This window comes from Balaenoptera borealis (assembly GCF_965194805.1).
Source record: "Balaenoptera borealis genome assembly, contig: HAP1_SCAFFOLD_1169, whole genome shotgun sequence".
Lineage (NCBI taxonomy): Eukaryota > Metazoa > Chordata > Mammalia > Artiodactyla > Balaenopteridae > Balaenoptera > Balaenoptera borealis.
Genome location: NW_028123044.1, coordinates 1 through 13537, shown reverse-complemented (window position 1 = coordinate 13537; position 13537 = coordinate 1). Strand labels below are relative to the sequence as shown.

Here is a 13537-nt window from a genome sequence, read left to right as displayed (position 1 = left end):
ACCTCTCTACACATTTTTTTGCAACTTTTGGTAAATCAATAATTATTTCAAAGTAAGTAAGTTAAAAAAACAACATAGGAGTTGTGGGGAAAATAGTGTTAGTTACAGAACCTAAGAACCTAATAAAAATGTTAGCACAGTTTTAGACCTGTTAAATGATTAAGAATACCATAATTATTAGAGTAAATATGGTACTTTACTTGCTAAATACGTTATATTTGTTTATAGAAGTGAACATCAGAACGGTCACAACTTGTGAGTACTGAAGTGGTGGAGAGAAGGTTATCAGGAGGCAAAGCTTGGCTTTTAGGGTAGTCCAGGAATGGAGTCCTTACTCTATAATTTTCAAGCACTGTATAGGTCGGCTATAAATGCTAGAGACTGCCAGGGATGATGTGGGAGATGGGACCTTTTGGTCCTGGCCCCACTAACTCATGGTTGGGTCAGGGGAAGAGCAATCCAAGACACACAACATACAATGTGCAATGTTACCCTTTAATATAAAGATAAACAAGGATCATGCGTGGGAAAAATACAGGACAACTGGCAGGCCTACACGGTAAACTTTGGTTTCCTGATTAGCTGGACTGCAAGCTTAGTCATGGATATGGCTTCAGTTAAGAGAAGAGAGGTAACAAATATGAGGAGGATGAAAATGACATCTAAAGGCTCATTTGCAGAGTTTTGTTCTCAAGATCCCAGGTCAGTGGATGAGGGTCTCATCTCAAAATTCATCTGGAATCTTGCCCTTGGGCTGAAGAAAGTAAAGAGAAAGAATTGGGATGTCAGCAGAGCCAGCAGCCGTTGAGTTTCAACCCCAGGGCACCTGACTTCTGTCCGCCTTCACCTTCCTGAAACCCTAGAGGTCTATTTCTTCTTATCTCTGAATTCTCAGAATTGACTTTTTAATGAGTAAAGAAGTTTTTAGTTCTGGTATAGTCTAGTCATCGTACTGAAAGCACCTGTAGTGGGGGAGGATAGAGGACCTCCCTTAGGACCAAACTGGAGACACTTGACCACACAACGTCACAGCTAAATCTATGCTACAAGGGCACGCCTTCAAGTTTACCAACATGTATGTACCAGAATGAGCAGATGCCACAGCATGTAATGCTGAAAAAGAAGCGAAAAGGTAAATGCCTATCAATAATAGCTTATGGCTTCCTGGAATTCAATTGTTTAATATATTGATCTTAGAAAGAATAATGTAGCTTCACATATACTGAGAGGAAATGCTGGTACTAATAATAAACAAAAGAAGTTTCAAAACAGTATATAAGATAGGAAACCTGTATTTTATAATACATGGAAAGGTATTAGTATGAAATTAGGGAATTTCTCACAACTAAATGTTTGTAAGAAAAAAATAGATGTAAAATAATTACCTTCAAGTTCCCATTAATCACCCCTCTACTCCTCCTAGCTCCCTCCTATGCCCACGCAAACCCAGCACTCACTTCTGAGATCACTAGAGGTTCACCTCAGGTGGGGTGGAGGACGCCTGCATGATGTCCTGCTGCTCCTGGGAGAGGGTGTGCATGGAGCTGGAGGTGGGCGTAGGCACTGGGATGGAGAACACACTCTGGGTCTCACTGGGGCTGGCGTCCCTCACAAACAGCTCGTCATTCACGATGCACAGACTGAAGGAAAAATGGGCCCTCAGACTACGCCTGGATGGACACCCACACCCCCAATATTGACTCTGCTCCCACTGGCACTCAGCAACCAGATTCCTTCCACGCCCCTCCTGTGTCTGTCTCCCAGGTTCCTTGACTGGTACCTCTGGCCCTCCCCACAGAGCCCACCTTTGGAGAGACTGTCTACCATCTTCACTCGATTTATAGGTTTATCCCCAACCCACGGGCAATTTCGCATTTACCCTTTACCACAGCCCAAGGTGTGGACGCTCTGATCCCCATTCTCAGAAGAAGACACTGAGTCACAGAGAGGTCATGTGACTTGACCAAGGTCACACAGCGAGTGAGTGTTGGGTCAAGGAGAGAACGCATAGGCCGATTCCAGAGCCCATGCTCTTCTTAACCACTAGGCTAGACTGCTCCTGAGATCTCCCTGCTGGCTTTCCACAATACCGAGTAAACCTAAGGTCTGCGCCACCACATTCCCAAGCCCCTGAGCCCAGGCGGTGATGGGCATTCCTGCCCACAACAGGGCTCTCACCTGGAGTAGCTGGCAGGGTTAGCGATGAAGGTCCGGGTGAAGGCACGCACACAGCCCTGAGAACTTCCTTCCACTTCAACAGCAAACAAACAACAGTACCCCTTAGAGCCGCACGTGCTGTACACGCTCAACCGGCGGTCCCCAGTCAGGCTGTGACTGGACACTCATGCTGAGAGGGCAGTTGTTCACGGGGGCAGGGTGTCGGGAATCGGGAGGGCAACTATAGGAGCAGTCTGCGCCCAGTGACAGGGCCCCTGACAACCACTACACAGGTTCACGGGATGCATTTTTCACAGCCGCCCAAGAGGTGGATACTACTACCCCATTTTGCAAATGAGGAAACTGAGAGGTTAAGTAACGGCCCAAGTTCTCAGAGTGAGTATCTGGGATGAGAGCCACCAAACTCTGCAGCCTGTGTCCCCAACGCCCAGGGTGTGCAGGGCAGACAGACATGGACACAGCTCAGACCTGGATTGTCTGTGGGAAGCCTGAGGGCTGGAGAGCACAGTGGGGAAGGGGAGGGGAGGGGAGGGGAAGGGAAGGGAAGGGGTCAGGGAAGCTGGGTGGTTCTGGGAGTGAGCCTGGCCAGGGGGAGGCAGCAGTGGGGCATCTGGGGTGGGGATCTACACACACTCACCTTCCTTGAACACCCCGCTGACGCAGAAGCAGAGCATCGTTTCCTGAAAGGGAAGAGCCCAGGTGCCCAGTCACCACCTGCACCTCCTACCCACCTGCGGCTTCCTGGGCCCGCCCGAGGGAGGAAGCAGGCGCTCACCGTCTGGAACCACGTGTCCACCACGAAGGAGCTTAAGTCATGCTGAGTCTTGGGCAACACACAGAGGGTGTGCACAATGACACGATTTGTGTGCTTCAGCAGCTGGACCCGCAGGTCTGTGAGGGGAGGGGAAGCGAGCGACGGTCAGGGGCTGCCACGCCCTGGGCCCTATGATTGACCCCTTCACCGCCCTTTCCCACCCAGTCTTCCCATCACACACTCACAGGGGTCCGTGAGCTTCTTCATATTCCGGCTGTCCTTGAAGTACTTGCACAAGCTGCTTCTAGGAGACAAAGAGCAACAGTGGGTGGTGGGTGTTTGCAGGAGCTGGCCTGTGTCTTGAAATTCAGCAATATACCTATAGAAAAACCAAATCTAAAAAAGTCAATTCACCAAGAAGAGAACACAACAGATGTTAAATTAAATTAAATAAATATTATCATAAGCATTAACACTCAAATGACTTGAGGTAGGAGAAGGAGTCATCTTGCTTCTCTTAACTGCTGAACATCCTCCTCTTATTTTGATGCAAGGAGATGGAGACATGTCCCACTACCAAATCTGGATGCCTGTACTTAAATCACCATGGTGCAAAGCAAGTACTTAAACAGAAAAACAACAGGGAAGCTATCACACCTCCTTCCTACTCTATCTCGGGGTTGAGTATCACAGGAAGGCTGTTATTGGTTCAGGCCTGGTCACTCCACCACTCTTTGGACCAATAGCTGTGGCTCACGGGCTGCCAGTCCCTCCTCGGCTGCATCAGTGGAGGGTGGGGCCTGAGCCCCTCTCACTGGATACTCTCATCATCCAGTGATGCAAAATTGCAGGTCCTGAAGGTCTGAAGGTTCCTGCAAGGTCCTGAAGGTTCTAAAAATCAAAAAATTCTCGATTGGGAAACAATAAATTGTATGAATCTGAATGAATTCCAGTAGTAATTTCAGAAACCAGTGACTTAAAAAAGTGAATTGTTTCTTGGAAGTTGCAGGTAGCTATTTTGTAATATGTTTGAGTACTCATGTGTGCATTTAAATGACTTAATATTATGGGACATGTCGAAAAAGGTTGAAGAGGGATGTATTGGTGGGCTTATTTGCTTCCTCACTTTATCTCTGGCTATATCACACATAAAGTATCTCTAGTAAATTCCACAACATCCTCCCAGGGAATGAGAATTAAAATGCAAAATAAAATTAATACAAAAATAATTTAGACCTTAAGGAACTCTATAAAGGCTGACCTAGAACTAAAATGACTGTTCAGGTAAGTTATGAAATGCAGTATGGTTAAGGAATAGTCACAATTTTTGTTGGAACAAACTGCACTACAGACATATATTCAAGTAGAACTGATAATGTTTGATGTTTGCTTCAACTTAAAAATGTTTTAGTGATGGGCAGTAGTATGGCACAGGTCGAAAAACTAGAGTCAATCTGACTCTTCAGTGCTACAGGTCTTTTCCTGACAAGTGAGTGGCTCTGAAAAGACCCTTTGGTTTGCGAGGCTCAGGTGGTTCTGAAGCAGTTCATTTGAGGATGGTGTACCTGATGACTGCCTTGGTGGCCTAGGACATGGCGTGCTTGCCAATCTCCCTGGGCAGCAGCAGGGGCACGGAGGTCTGGATCTCTCTGAAGGTGATGGTGGAGCGCTTGGTGGAGCTGGCCAGGGGTGCAGCCTCCTCGGCAATGGGCTCGAAGATGTCCAGGCCCTCGTGAAAACCTGCTTCAGCACCCTGGGGAAACAGGTGATGAAACTGTCTGGGCAGCAGCGGCGACAACGCCTTGGCATCTTCTGCTTTGGGCTCTTTGGTTCGGCCTCTGTGGGCTCTTTGGTGCCCAGGCTTTCCTCAGAAGAAGTCTCACGGCAAGGCTCGGCCATGTCGGAGCCACCTTCCCCACAGCTCAGAGGGAAGGACAATGAGGCTGCTGAGGGCCAGTGGCCGGGTTTATAATCCCTGCGTTCTCTGATGTCACAGGCAACGTCCATATCTGACTGGACAAAATGCAAGGCAGGGAGGCCTGTCACTAAGGCACCCCACGTCACGTGTCATTGGTTGCCACCCTGCTTGGCCTCCCGTCAACCAATCCCAGTGGAAATCTGGTGACCTTTAAACTTTCCGTGACCTCCACTAGAAAAATCTTTGAACTATGCCCCATGTAGGAAAAGGTCATCCGTTCACTTCAGCTGATTTATGCCTACTATTTATGCATGAGAACTTTGAAAAGATGTCACCAAAGTCACCTACATTGAAGAAAAATCAGTTTGAGTTCCCTGAGAGAGTCTCTATAACTCAAACCTTTGCCACCATCAAAATGACTCTGGCCACTTGGGGGCCATTTTTCTCAACACAGAATCTTCTCTTTCCATGGCTGAGCCACTGTGGCTTGAGCAGGAACTCTCTGACTTGGTCAGCAGAGTGCTCCTCAAAATCAGTCATAGGACATAACTGACCAGCCCTTACCTCCAATTCTTATCAAACTTACAGGGAATCAGAAAGAACAGTAAAACCACATTCTCCAAAGACAGGCCACAAACAGAAATCGGATACTTGTACATAAATACTAAAAATATTTAACATTTAGCAAATTTTAATTTTTTTTAACATTACTTAGGTACCCCAAATACCACACATACTGGAATTGATGAAAAAATATGTGTTAGTTGAAAGAAATTATTTTTCTAATTCCCCAGAAACCTTCCAAGTGAGAAGAAACTAATCAGTAAAAGGGAAATATTTAAAAATTAGAAACACATTCCTTTCAAAAACCTACGTAATTCAAGCAAAGTATATCTTTAATGTATTTATGTAAAAATAAATTACAGACATTGAACCAAGAAGGACTTAGGAAGACTTGAAGAAATGGAGGTCTTCAATGAGCTAAGATCCTAATGGTCAGGTTTCCAAGTGTGTTTCCTGTGAGGGCTTCAAGGAGCGGCTAATTCTACTGCTAACAAAATAGTTCCAATCATGAAAGGATAAATGCTATTTTTTATTACTGGTAAATACAATATGATGATCAAACCATGGAAGAAAGTTTACAACAGGGAATTCTTTGGACCATAATGATAGTGTTAACGTGAACCCCAAAGCTACAGGAGGACACCTTTGTGATTACAAATTCTCAAGGAGACTTTTCCTGACCCCAAATCTAGGGCATGGTGTAGAATTCTTTTTTTCTGGCATCTTCCCTTTCCATTAGAAAAAGTCCAGTTTTTCATTAAGGGTGCAGCCATTCAAGCAACCACAATTATTAAAGATCTCAATGAAGTATTAATTTCTGTCACTTTTCACGCAGAGGTGAGCATTTTCAATAATGTATATAAATAATTTTGTCAAGTTATTTTTCATGTCTTGAATGGAAATTTCCCCCATTTTCTATTCCATTTATTGACCAAAACAGAAGTGTAACTGACCCTTTAAACTACTCTGCAGCGTAAAAGACAACTAACACTCATACTGGTGCCATGGAGGTACCTCTCCAAGGGGTTGTCCAGCAGGATAGGCAGATTTTTACTTGTCGGCTCAGAACTCTCAAACAGCAAAGCAGAAGCTATGTGTCCTCTTAAAGATTAGCTCTGTAATGGGCATAACATCACTTCTTTCATACTCCATTGGTCAGAGCAATTATAGGCCTGCCAGAGTCAAGAGGCAGGGGAACAGACATGCTTAATCCATCCGAGAAGTGTCTGGGAATGAGCAGCTTTCACAAATCTAACAAATAGTGCCACACAACACATGCTTTTTGAGATGCTGCTGGGTGCCACACACATGATATGTCCGTAGCACAAGGTCCTGGGTTCCTTGGGCCACAGTGTTGTTAAACTATGGAATACTTTCCCACTTGACTCACTCTTATCTGGGTGAACTCCTGCATGCAGTGAATCCCTATAATCCAGGGCAAACCTTTCCCTCTGGTGGGATGAAGTTTCTGACCATTGTAGACATACCATCCCCCTACTCCTGGGCCCCTGGACATAGAGATACAGACACACAGATTGACAGAAAGGAGAATGTTTCGAGTGAGTACATGCTTCAAAGAACTCTACCAGAATCTGGTCTGGATATCAGATTTTAATTTGATTGCCTCATTCATGACCCTAACTCCAAGTAAGATTACATTTGAGGTACTGGGGTTTAGGACTTCAATATAAGAATTTCAGGGGACGCAATTCAAAGTATATGTGATAAGAAACCTGAGCTGTAGATTGGCACATGTGCTGACTCTTCCATCATATTGATTATTTAGTTTCCCATTAAGAGAAAAAAGGTGACTTCATTCATCCTCTTTTCACTCCGACTATTCATTGCTTAGTTTAATTTTGTTTTATTTTTAGCTTCTTACTTCTGTGAAAGGAGAAGATACTCAGGGATTTCAACCCTTAGGAATTGTTTATGACTTTCTTTAAACTCCATTATTAGTTCAATATTTTAAAGGACTGTATTTGTACTTTTAAAATAATTTGTAATTTCTTCTGTGAAGAATATCACTTTGAGCCAAACAAAGAGGCAAAAGCTGGATAATCTGCAAAAATCAAAACTTTCCTTGATGACTAATAAGAACCTGCAGTATAAACAAACAAACAAGCAAAACAATGAATACTAAACTTTCATTGGGTTACTTGTATGGAAATATGTTAATATAAATGTTTCAGACATTACATGAAATTCCTAAAAACCTTATATGTTCTGGTATAATGTTATAGGTCATAATCCTAGTTATTACTTTAAAATGTATATCTCAGAAATAACTAATTTTCTTGTCAACTGCATTATTATGAACTTTCATCAAATCTTTAACCGTGGTCATTTTTAAGTCTTTTGTCATTTACAGACAGTTCTGGGTGTACTCTGATGCTTTTGCAAATATGTTCCTATAAAAGGGTTTCATCTTCAAGAAATTCATGGAAAAGACTCTGACAAGTACAGGTTTCTGGTAACTGACTGTACTGCTGAACTGAATGAATAAGCATTTTCAGAACTCTAATGAATAACTGATGAACTCATAAAAGTGCTAACAAAAGATCAAGATGAAAAAAAAATTAATTACATGGGACTGAGTGAACTGATGAGGATGAGTATAATTTTTGTGACTTTCTGTTTGAATTAAAAAAAAAATCCCACAAGGACTCAGAGGCAAAGAATATACAAATCAGTTTTCATTGCAAAGTAAAGCAACTGTTACAGTGGAGGATTACTGGACTGAATGTCAATATTATGACATAGTATGAGTGTGTTTCATGTTTGGTAATTGCAATCATTGTTGCTTTTGTTGTGGTCAGCCATGTACAATGCTTGGTGTCAGTCTATTTATCTCTTGTAAAAATAAAATACAGTGTGTGTGTGTGAAAAAAAAAAAAACAACTTTCCTTGAACCCATCAGAAGAGGGACAGGAACCTCCAGGAGAGACAAATCTATGTAGCTTTAGCAGAACTGTATGAACTCAAGAGAAAGGTTGTGGGCAGGGCAAGAAACTAGAAATTGTTTTCCTAAGTAGTGCAGCAGGAAGGGAGGAAACGCCTGATCCAGGACTGGGTACAAATTTCTTTGTTTGTTTTTCAGCCCATTGTGGAAGATCTCTGATGAGCCATTATACTTCCAGAGTTCTCCTTGGGAAATTAGAGTAAGGATTTAGGATAACTGGACCCCCTTCATGAGGGTCATTAGTTAAAATTATTCGGGAATATTAGAAAAATCTCATTAAAGAACTTGAAAAAAAAAAAGAATTTTCTTTCCAAGGTGATGAGGAAAATTGTCAGGAGATCAACTACAAGTAAATCCCTCTGAATAGTGCCTTGAGATCGTCATACACATAGGGGACAAAACTTTGGGAGCCAAAGCCTCTTTTGAAACCGTGCTCATTTCAAAGATAGAACTGTAAACCAGTTGGAATGCACAGCGTAAGTCATTTTATTTCCATCATGCTCACTACCGCTGCTTCAAAATCCTAGTGTTTGTCCATATGACATACAAATGTTTTGCCAATCTTGATCTTGCATACTAGTCTCATACATATTGTATTATGTGAGAAGTTATTTTAAGAAAATGAATCTGTTGGGACATTTTTATAGCTCTTTGGGTGTTTTGCACCTAAAATTTCAGAAATAGAATAGAAGGATTAGTGAAATGCCATTTAAAATATACCATATAGACAGTGAAGACTGGGAGTGCAAAGGTGAATGACAGATATGAAATCTAGGATAGAGAGAGGAAAAATGGGTTTTGATGTTGAAGACTGGAAGATAAAATGAGTACATCTGATCATTCACTTCAGAAGGTGATTGAAGAAAAGGGGCAATTATGATCTAATGGTATGGTTAACAGTAAAGATTGAAGTAAGGTCCAAACTTCCAGTTTTAATTAAATAATTCGCAGACATGTAATATACAGCATGGTGGCTATAGTTGAATACTGTATTGTATATTTGAATGTTGCTAAGAAAGTAGACCTTAAAAGTTCTTATCACAAGAAAAAAAATTTGTAACTGTGTGTGGTGGTGGCTGTTAACTAGAATTATTGGGGTGATCATTTCATAATATATACATATATCGAATCATTATGAAACTAATGTTTTATGTCCATTATATCTCAATAAAAAAGACTAATTGAGGGAAACAGGTTTACTACTTCAATAAGTAATTATAAGCAACCCTGGAAAATAGTATTAATATAGCAAACATATCCCAATCAAACTTATTCAACATTATCTTTGTTACAGAATTCATTGAAAACATAAGAGAAAAGCCAAACATGGTACAGAAATATCAAAATCAAAAAGTTCAAGAAAAAAACCTATTCCCCGTTCCCTAATATCTGGAGATGCTACTCTAAGTCATTCAGATGAATCTGATTCTATTCCTTCCAAGTCTGTAATGTATTCTTTGTGAAAATGCAAACATTCATTATATGAACAAAAGATTAAAGAAATTTTACATAACCAATGAGACATAGCTGGACAGAGGATTGGTGAACTAGAAGACAGATAAAATAATAGAAATAATATAGAATACTTCACAGAAAGTAAAAGAAAAAAAAAGGATAAAGGTGAGGCAAAGAGACTCAAGGAATGGAGTAAGTAGGTGATAAGTATCACATAGGCATTCCAGAAGCATAAAACTGGGTGAATATTGGAAAAATACTATTCAAAGGAAAATGGCTGGTAATTCCCAGAGTTAGGGGGAGCCATAAGTTCCTCCATTCAGGAAGCAGACCTGACAAATCATAGTAAACCTTCAAGGTAACCCTAGAGATCAAAATAGCAGACAAAAAGACGCAGTGCCTAAAAAAGGAATACCAAACAGTGTGACTGCAGACCTCTTTGTCTTAATAAATTGAAGCCAAAAGCAAGTGCTGAGAGAAAGTAACTGTCATCCTGGAGTTGCATATCTAGCCAAGGTATCATTTAATAGTGAAGCTATGCTACACATGAAGATGGACCTCCCCAAACCACACTCAAATGTAGACTTGCTCCACCGGCTGCTGAGAGTACAGTCAGGTGCTAATCCTCAGCCATTGACCCTTTCAGATATTTCCTCAGCTTCAGAGAGCTAATTTGCCCAAAGTTAGGGACTTCCTGAGACGGTCACATCCAATGTCTGAACAAGGGGAGGGTATAAATATATGTCTCATCCCATCCTCAGATGGTAATCCTGATTAACATTCCCACATAATTAACCCCATCTCAGTGCTGGCTTCCTTCTAGAGCTTAACTGAGAAATAAAGACTTTTGAGAAAAATGAAATCTTATCGTGTTTACATCAACTGACACCATGTTAAAGGAACTTCTAAAGAAAGTAATTTAGGAAGATGGAAAAAGATCACAGCAGATGATCTGAGATGCAGGTAGGAATGTTAATAGAATAAATTAGCAAGTAGAGGTAAATGTAAAACAATGACTGTACACAAAAGTTGCAATAATGATTACAGTTCCTTTGAAGAATCAAGTAAACAAGACATAGCTAAATACTGCAGTTATGCGACACTTGGATGATAAGAGTGTCCAACGAGAGCAGCTCACATCCTGTTCACTGGTTCGGCCAGTGATGGACTGGAAGCTTGTGAGCCACAGCCTTTGGCCCAGTGTGGGAAAGTGGCCAGGGAAAAACAAATAAAAGCATTCTTGGGAGGTTCAGACTTGGAGATTGTGGAGGAAACTGGAGGGGTTCCTTCCCTGTTGTTTGCTTGCTAGCTTGTTTTTAATCACTGTAAGTTAATGATTTGAATTCAGAGATTGTACTGTATGTGTCTCTTGTCCCTTGTATACAAGTAAGGGAAGGATTTGACTACTAACACATCAAGTGGGATTTTTGTATTTTCATTGGTAAATGGGATTCTTTAGAAATAAGGAACGGCAAGCTTCCTTCACTGGTTTTATCACCATATTACATTTTCTGGTAATAAAGATTAGCTTTCTGCTTTCATAATTGGAAACATTTCATGAGCAGTAGAAATAGCAGTTCTTTAAAAGTGCAAATGGACACAGCTTTGGAATCTTGACCATTTCAGATGAAACCACATTGATGAACCCCCCCCCTTTTTTTCAATTCTTCTTAAGTCATTTTTTGATTCCAATTCTGCAATTTATTGGTAAGGAAACACATTAAAGAAACGCCTTTGTCTGTATTGTCATGTATTCTTGCAAGAAATACGCTTTTATTTTAAAGAACTTCCCATTTATTCCTTCCATTCTTCCTATGGTGTTTTCTTAGAGAATTAATCATTGTTTTCAATCAACAACTCTTACGTTTGTTCACAAATTCAAGCATGTGGGGTATTTTGAGGACCTAAGGAATGTTAAGAAAATTTTATATTTGAGAAATGTTTAAGTATTTTTACTAATTTTAAAAGTATTCCCATTTCTGTTTGTGTTCCAACTTTGGACAATGTGGCTTTGAGATTTCAATTTTTTCTCATTCACTGGGGGTTTTGATCATAATTGGAGGCAGTAGATGGTCAATTATGTCCCATGATTTCGAGGAGCACTCTGCAGACCATGTCAGAGACTTCCGGCTCAAGCCACGGAGGCTCAGCCATGGAAAGACAAGATACTATGTGGGAGTAAAATGGCCCGCCAAGTGGCTAAAGTCATTCTGATGGCGGCAACGACTTGAGTTAGGGAGGTCAGACTCGCTCAGGAAGCTCAAACTGATTTTTCTTCAGTGTAGGTGACTTGGGTGACATCTTTTCAGAGTTCTCATGCATAAATAGTAGGCATAAATCAGCTGAGGTGAACTTTGCCTACATGGGGCATAGTTCAAAGATTTTCTGGTAGAGGTCACGGAAAGTTTAAAGTCACCAGATTTCCACTGTGATTGGCTGACTGGAGGCCAAGCAGGGGGCCATCCAATCACAGGTGACATGGGGTTCCTTAGTGACAGACCTCCCTGCTTTGCATTGTATCCAATCAGATGTGAGCATTGCCCGTGACGTCATAGAAGGCAGGGAGTAGAAACCGGGCCAAGGGACCTCGACGGCCGCACTGTCCTTCCCTCTGAGCTGCGGGGAAGACGATTCCGACATGCTTGAGCCTTCGTCTGAGACGTCTGAAGAAAGCCCGGGCACCAAGGAAGCCGAGCCGAAGAACCCGAAGCGCCGCTGCAGCCGCCGTCGCCGCTGCAGCCTCCGCCGCCGCTGCAGCCTCCGCCGCCGCTGCAGCCTCCGCCGCCGCCGCTGCAGCCGCCGCCGCCTCTCTGACGGCTTCGACAGCTTTGCCACCTATTTCGGAAGGGTGCTGCAGCGGGTCCAGGAGGGCCTGAGCCTCTCGCAGGAGGCCGTGAACGTCATGGATTCGTTCGTGAAGGACATCTTTGAGCGAATCACCGATGAGGCGGCGCGCCTGGTCCGCTCCAGCAAGCGCTCCATCCTCACCTCCAGAGACATGCAGACCTCCGTGCGCCTGCTGCTGCCTGGGAAGAGGGGCAAGCACGCCATATCCAGCGCCACCAAGGCAGTCATTCGGTACCTAACCGGCAAATGAGCTGCCTCCGGACCACCTGAGCATCGCAAACCAAAGGATCTATTCAGAGTCACCTCAGTTTTCTTAATAAGAACTGTATTCTGATAAACTTTGATCGACTTTATTTTTTAAAGTGTGTCATCCTGCTAATTTTTAAACATCTTTTTTACAAAGAACTAAATATTATCAACTACATTTTAATATATCTATGGTCTAATTTGCTCAAAATGAAATAGTGAGTTTTGTTCAATAATGTTGCATTATACCACTTTACTAAAGAGTGAGTTCTTTTATCTTTCTAGGTCAACCTTTCACAGGGTCTGTAAGATAAAGTTATTTACCTTTTTCACTCTCATTTTCTCATGAATGTATGGCAAAATTTTCCAGAGATTCATTATGTACCGTAATGACAACAAATTAAGTGCAGGAACATGTATAAGAATTCAACAGGCATATTAGAAGAGATATTAAGGAGGTTTTCTTTTTCTTTCTTTTTAAATTGAAGTATAGTTGATTTACAACGTTGTATTAGTTTCTGGTGTACAGCAAAGAGATTCAGTTATACATATATATAATCTTTTTCATATTCTTTTCATTACAGGTTATTACAAGATATTGAATATAGTTCCC

At 41.9% G+C, this 13537-nt stretch overlaps 1 protein-coding gene across 1 annotated transcript; it reads right to left on the bottom strand.

Annotated features, from left to right (window-relative positions):
* Positions 1-542: 542 nt before the first annotated feature.
* Positions 543-4338, bottom strand: LOC309621913 (nuclear RNA export factor 2-like). Its single transcript, XM_082409200.1, has 6 exons — positions 3178-4338; positions 2954-3069; positions 2816-2858; positions 2179-2251; positions 1481-1640; positions 543-754 (listed from the first exon to the last, which is right to left on the bottom strand). The coding sequence occupies exons 1-6, from the start codon at positions 3197-3199 to the stop codon at positions 725-727; spliced, it is 444 nt and encodes a 147-aa protein (XP_082265326.1). The 5' UTR covers positions 3200-4338; the 3' UTR covers positions 543-724.
* Positions 4339-13537: the final 9199 nt, after the last annotated feature.

What these genes read in the sequence shown, in the direction of transcription:
- LOC309621913 (XM_082409200.1), bottom strand. Translation starts at nt 3,199, where the DNA reads ATGAAGAAGCTCACGGACCCCT. An exon ending in GAAGAAGCTCACGGACCCCT is followed by an intron (nt 3,070 to 3,177) that starts GTGAGTGTGTGA and finishes CTCCCCTCACAG; the next exon opens with ACCTGCGGGTCCAGCTGCTG. An exon ending in AACCCTGCCAGCTACTCCAG is followed by an intron (nt 1,641 to 2,178) that starts GTGAGAGCCCTG and finishes TTTTTCCTTCAG; the next exon opens with TCTGTGCATCGTGAATGACG.